The sequence below is a fragment of the Blastomyces dermatitidis genome, assembly GCF_000003525.1.
Source record: "Blastomyces dermatitidis ER-3 genomic scaffold supercont1.1, whole genome shotgun sequence".
Classification (NCBI taxonomy): Eukaryota; Fungi; Ascomycota; class Eurotiomycetes; order Onygenales; family Ajellomycetaceae; genus Blastomyces; species Blastomyces dermatitidis.
This window is the reverse complement of record NW_025544774.1, coordinates 3,076,545-3,083,492: the sequence shown is the minus strand read 5'-3', so window position 1 is coordinate 3,083,492 and position 6,948 is coordinate 3,076,545. Positions and strand designations below refer to the sequence as shown.

At 35.0% G+C, this 6,948-nt stretch overlaps 1 protein-coding gene across 1 annotated transcript; it reads left to right on the top strand.

Moving 5' to 3' along the window:
• The first annotated feature begins 1,025 nt into the window (after positions 1-1,025).
• Positions 1,026-3,724, top strand: BDCG_00392 (uncharacterized protein). The gene is made up of 2 exons (XM_045415904.1): positions 1,026-1,417; positions 1,499-3,724. The coding sequence occupies exons 1-2, from the start codon at positions 1,384-1,386 to the stop codon at positions 2,719-2,721; spliced, it is 1,257 nt and encodes a 418-aa protein (XP_045271744.1). The 5' UTR covers positions 1,026-1,383; the 3' UTR covers positions 2,722-3,724.
• The last annotated feature ends 3,224 nt before the right edge of the window (positions 3,725-6,948 follow it).

Below are 6,948 nucleotides of genomic sequence, written 5' to 3'. Positions count from 1 at the left end.
TTTATATTAAAAAGAATTATACAATTATTTTTTAATGAAATGAAATAAGATAACACTGAGATAAAAAGAGAATTATTATACTAATTAAACTGTGTAACTATATCTGAGATTAGAATCAGAATATTTAATAATTTTATTATTAATTTAGTTAATCTTATTACATAGTTTTAAGATTAGATAGTAATATTATACTATCTCAGTAAGACTTACTGTTTACTGTTATTATATTTTTAAAATAAGATTATGATTTTCACTTCTTAATTTAAATTTATTTTATTGTCTTAAATGACTTTAAATCTCATTTAAGTATTATCAAAAAGTATTACTTTTTAAAAAATTAAAAATAGTCTAAGAAATCTTAAAATGTCTAAAAATAGTAACTTTATAATAAGAATAACACTAAATGAAATTAAATAAGATTACTTTCTTATTTTTTCTAAGTCATGATTTCATTTTAAAATCTGATATATAGTCACTTTGCATGTTTTTTTAATAATTAGTCTCAGTGAGATTCACACTAAGAAATGTATGAGATCAGATTAAATAAGATTAAATATGAAATTCATAATCTCAGTAATCAGTCTATATATGAAATTGTTTTTTATTAATAACTGTGAATTGTATAGAATTCATTTATATGAGTTATATACAGCTATTAATGTATCTTATTACATTCACTTGAGAGATTAAATATTATATTTTTCAAGCTAAATAAGCAAGCATAAGTAAGTGATTGAGGCTTGTATTAAATAAGAGACAGATTACACATTACATACCAGTGAATGAGAATAGAATAATACAATGAAATAATCAAGAACTGAATATTCAGTATAAAATACAGTGTGAATTTTCACTAAGATTTGTGATGCTGTCTAGCTTTCTTTTTGCTGTAATACTTTTGGTAGCGCCCTTCATACAGCCCCACTATGTGCCTAGACCCAGTAAAATACGCCTACCAGTATCCTGCAAAAATGCACGAAACGCCGACGAGAGATAAATTACGTTAGTCAGAGTCAACCGATGAGGTAAGACATAAATGACGACTTCGACGAACAGGCAACGACGTTTGAATCAACCTCACCTGCACCAACGACCGTCAACACCAGCAGTAAGAGTGGCGTGTATAGTACCAATAATACACGGCTCTTTCCTCGATAACTGGGCGTGGGATTTTCCGGTATAGAAGTTGGTAAAAAAGCGTGCGTGGAGGCCGCTCATTATTGACTGCGCCTCAGATAGGTACCAGGCTGGCGAATTCCCAGCCTCAAGCTTATATAGTGCAAGGTTCCCCTCTTCTCGATATTCAGTTCCTTCTTGATACGACTTCGGTTGCTTGGGCAAGCAGTTTGCCAACGTTGAAGCGTGAATATACGCCTCGTACAGATGGCCTCGACTGAAGTGTCCCCTCGACACCATGGTAAGTTTGTATTGCCTGATTTTACACCATCAAGTTGGCATTTTGAGTGGCTTTTTATGACCCTCTGCTCACGTATTCAAGATCGACATGGTCGTCGCCGCCCCTTCGCAAATTGGATGAAGCGCCTTGCCAGTCTCAAGAACTCCGGTTCCCACCCCAGCTCCTCGAACAAACAAAATGGAACCTTGAGTACCCCAAAGGCCAAGAAGGCGACCAATATCAAAAACAACCCGTATCCGCTGTCAGGGAATGTGAGCAATATGGGCAATGGTCATCTATCTTTCTCTGAGCCCACTAGTGACCGGCTCAGTCATCATCCCCGTTCAGAGCGTTCGTTTTCCGAAACTGGTCTCGAGCAACGGGCTTCAACGGTGGTCACGAAATCCGCTGCTCCTACGCTTTCTACAAATGCGGACACGACTATGTCAGATACTGCTAATTCTAAGACTGGCACAACGGTAACTACGGGTTGGGCAGTGGGCTCACAAGGTGGAGGAGAAGGCAGTACATTTTCCTCACCTGCTCCATCCGTGCGCTCACTTACCACAACTCTTACGACTGTCCAATCCACCGCTCCATCAAATCAAGTCCACGGAGCAATTTTCGGCCACAGCACTTCTTACAGTCACAACCAACAAACCAGCGTCCAGTTTAGCCATCAATTTCATATGTCCCCCGCTACCGCAGTTCCCGCTCATCTCTCTCCCAATCCAACCACTTATAACTCCGCAACGGCAAATAATCTCCTCACCGATAATGCGTCTGTTCTTACGCTGGCATCATCCTCCAAACGCCGCCGTCGCAATTCCCTAGATACCAACGCTTCCGTTCGTGCTTTGGCTCCATCATCGATCTTCAGCGGTAGCCGTGAGAGCTTACCTTTAAGCGTTCTGAGTGGAAATATGGGTAATATAGGAGGAGCTGGAGTAGAACCATCTAATTCATCAATTACCAACACGCAAGGAGCACCGAACCGCCCTGGCCTAGCCAATGCTGAACGAGGCAGTGTATATTATTCCGGACCTACCACTGGTGAGAGGACTAGCTATCAACCCAGCTGGCCTCATCTGGGCGATACGGGCAGTGGTACAAGCAGTCATCATTCCCACCACCAGAGGAATGATAGCGCGGCTGGCAGTGTTGGTGGAAATACAATAGGCAACTCATCCATGCCCGGCCTGCCAGGGCGAGCAAGCCGACGAAGTTCTGGATGGGGAGAAGTCCCTAGTACCGACGATAGTGAGAATGAAATCCAGGTGACTAGAACAGATGAGCCAAGTATAAATATGGTCGGGAATGGCTAAGCGAAGGCCAATTAGTGGGAAATTTCTGGCCATGTAACTAATGAACGACCTCTCCCACGCACAAGTTTCGCTATATCCTAGACGAACGTGTTTCTTTTCCCCGTACTCCTCCGGCTCTCCCTCGTTCGCAACACCATTTTTGTGTACCGTACCGCCACCTAACTTCTGAATTACACCGCGTTCAGACTATATTATTCGTTTCGTGCCTCTCTTTTGGCCCTTGCCCTCTTTCTGCCTTCGTTTGTCTTTTACTTTGTTTTGTACAGTATGTTTACTTCGCGTCTTCGCTTCCTTACAATTTCCGCCCCTCTCTTCTATGATATGCTCATGATCGTATACCCCAGGTTTGTGTTTGCGTTTCGGTTATCGTCTTATTTGCTTGGCGAGCCGATTCTCTCATTTCCCTTATTTCTTTTCTTTTCTTTCTTCTTCTTTTTCTTTTTTATAACCCGCTCCCATCGTTACAACTTTGTCCCCTTAAGTTCGATGGAACCAGTTTTCAAATTTTTATGTCCGTCCCTTATGCGCAACGTCTTTTCTGCTAGCCTTTCAGTGTCCTTCTCCCTACCCAACTAAATGGAAGTCACATAATGATTATGCTGAGATACGGTCTATACAATGATTGTTAATGGCCTTCCGCGAACCAGCGCGTGTGGCTTGTCCGTTATATTGCAGCGACTACTAGGACTTCGTTGGCCATGTCCAGATTTTGAGCCATGCGATAGAGGTCACTATTGTACAGTGCCTTAGGCCGTGCTTTTCTCAATGCGACAAGAAAGTCAATTACGATGAAATATGAAGCATTCAAACTACTGATCACAGTGTATATATAATATCTTCTGAGATTTGAAAACAATATTTGAGTTTTAAAATGAATCATTCTCTTCTTTTAAAATAGAATTATGAAATCTCAAAATACAATCATATTACTATTATAATAGATGACATGAGAACTCAGATCTGAGAGTTGAAAAACTCACAGAAATTATCTTTGAACTGCAAAATCTCTCTGAAACTTAAAAGAAATTTGTGAAAACTGTAATTATCACAAATATCATAAATAACATATATCTGAGATTTGTATAATTTCAAAAATATCATTTGTATATAACTGATTATGAATCAGGTTTATACTTCTGATCAATATTAACAGACTCACTCACAGAGAAAAAATCAGTTAATACTACAGAGTTAATTAAAGAAGATAAACTCATTTATATAATAATGTTATAAATATCTGAGAACTTCATAGTTATAAAAACTGAGCTTCAGATATCAGAGAAATACTGAGATCTTGCAGACATATTCAGTTCAATTAAAACAGTTAAGCTTTTATCTCATTTAAAGAAAATCTGATAATAGATTTAATAAAAAAGTAGAAACTCTTCTGAAAATCAATTTATATACTCTCTTATAATAAAACACAAAATTTGCAGACTTATATGAAGAAAAATCTAAAGAATAACTTTATTCAACTCTTACAGACTGCTATAAAAGTATCTATGATATTTATAAAAAAAAATAACAAAGATCTCAGGTTGTGAATAAACTATTATACTTTGAATTTTAAAATTATAAAGAGTTATTACTCTCAGTTTCTAATCAAGAATATAATTAATTATCTCATAGAAGCTGTTGTATTTACATAACTAAATATAATTAATATATATATATAGCTGTGAATACAGTTTAAAAATGAATAAAAAACTGTTTTTAAAACTATACTGCAATTAGTTGAATATTTAATAATATTTTTTCATTTAATAAATATCTCTGCAGTATTTCAATCTTTTATTAATAAAATATCTTATATAAATCTGAATATTTTTATAGTAACATATCTGAATGATGTGATAATGTACTCTGTGAAAAAAAATGAAGACACTAAGTATAATAAGTTCGGAACTCAAGCATCTCAGGTTTCTAATAAATACAGAGGTGTATAAATTACTTCAATGAATCACTCTATATTTCTGAGCTGAGAAGTTATTATCACATGTATCTATTTATCACTTCTTTGTATTTTTCTATGTTCTGATTATCTTGATATAATCTTAATACCTGTATTTCCTTCTATATAATCAACACTTAACCTGTCTTTAACATCATACAAGAACTCATTATAAGCTCCGCTTGTGATTCAAAGGTTGCTTAAGCCAGCGTACGATTACAGGCGTACACCGGCTTCTTATATTGTAATCTTGTACACTAAATTAATTAGCGTACGCTATGGCCCCTTTACACTTGTATATGTACACTAGTAGTTCAGAAGCGGCTGTATGATTATCTGATGATCATACATTCTTCTGAATCACATTCTCTCTCACCAGATTCAGTCACGCTCATGTGATCATGTTGTACACTCTAGCTTCATGCAGATTAGCTCATCACTAGTGTTTTATGATTGTGTGATCTATTCCTGATTCAGCTAGTGTTCTGTGTACACCCTCACAAAGAAACTTTCACTATATTACATCACTCATTCACTAACTTTTTTCATTCTTCAATCATTTTCTTTATCATCATCATCATTGAATACTATCATCTCATTCAAGATTTCTATCTCTTCTTCTGTTCAACTCTTTCAATCTGTTCATCTATCATATTATACATGTTTCTGACAATGACTTCTCATTCTCATAACAAGTGTCATTGTAGTGCTTATACTGAGCAGTTTGTTAGCAGTAAGTATAATGTGTTGTGAAATATGATCAGAACTTGTTTATCTTTTAATAATTACTAGAATAATGTATTATTATAAATGATAATATATCTTCTTCATCTTCTTATATATCTCTGACTATTTCTCTTCTCAGCAGGTTTCTGATCATATTTTCTGGCATGATTTTATATAAATGCAGATGCTGATATGTTTGTTTTTATTTATATAGAATTATTATATATTGACAGATCTATATCTGCTGATGATAGTGAACTCAGTATTAAATCATTAATCAAGAACTTGAAGAATGTGATAATGAAGAAATTGTCTGTATTATGTATAACTGAGTCTTCAGTGTTCTTTTCTATCTCTTCTACTGCTTCTTTTTCTACTGCTTTCTCTTAATCTTCTACACTTATCTCTGTGTCTGATTCTTCTACTTCTACTATCTCTGTTCCTGTAACTTCTACTCTCACTACTTCTGGTTTTATCATCTCTGTCTTTCTTACTAGCTCTTCCTGTTTTAAGAAGATGTTGTATAGGCTTGATGAATCATGTTTCTCAGTATATACACTCTCATCTTTCTTACTGATCTCTAGAATGATTTATTATATAAAGATGATATATAATATAACTATCTGAAGTTTGATCACAGACACTGATTATTATGTTCATTTTAAATATTTATAATAAAGTAATTGTCTATTTATCTCAGAGAATCATCTTCTTTCTTAACAGTGTTAAGATTATAAGTCTTTTTCTTTTTTCATCTTTTTCTTTCTGACACTGATTTTTCTGTTCTTAGGAAAAATTGTTATGAGTTTTATTATATATAAAGTTGTGACATTCACAGATATCAAGAAACTTTTTATAATTATAAAGTTCAATATCATGAGAACATTCACTCTGATAAATTTCTTTGAGATGATAGATCTGTATCAGTCTATTCTCTAGTATCTGTCATCTGACTTCATGATGCAGACAAAAGATATTCATGTTTTTGAGAATGAGAATATGAATATTGTACTCTTTTACACCTGCAGGTGTGAGACTTGTATATCTTGTCTGAAATGTTATTGTGAAAATGAGCTGTTCACATACTATGTTCTGCTTTCTGCATTTCTTCATATTCTTCTCTCTCTTTCTGAGAAGTCTTGTGTGTGTTGTAATTGCATGTACAATTCTAAGGCCAGTGAGTATTTATTCAGTAATTGTTACCCCTGTTTTTGTGATTTTGTATACTAATAATAGTTCTTAGTTACTTCAGTGTCAGAGATCATTTTAATTGAAGATGATAACACTGCTGAGACTATCTTCTCTCACTCTCAAGCTTCTTCTATTGCTTCTTTCTTCCTTTTTCTGCAGAGAAAGGTTATACATATATCAGGATTATAAGCATTCAGCTCTGAGTGACTTCTGGTATTTATCTAATTCCGTATTTTCTTCTCTATTTCTTCTGGCTTCATTCTCTCTACTCTGGCTTCTGAGATGCAGATTCTGTGGTCTTCTTCATTTCTCTACGCATGGTGACCATGTCCAACTTAGCATTACAGTCAAATCTGTGG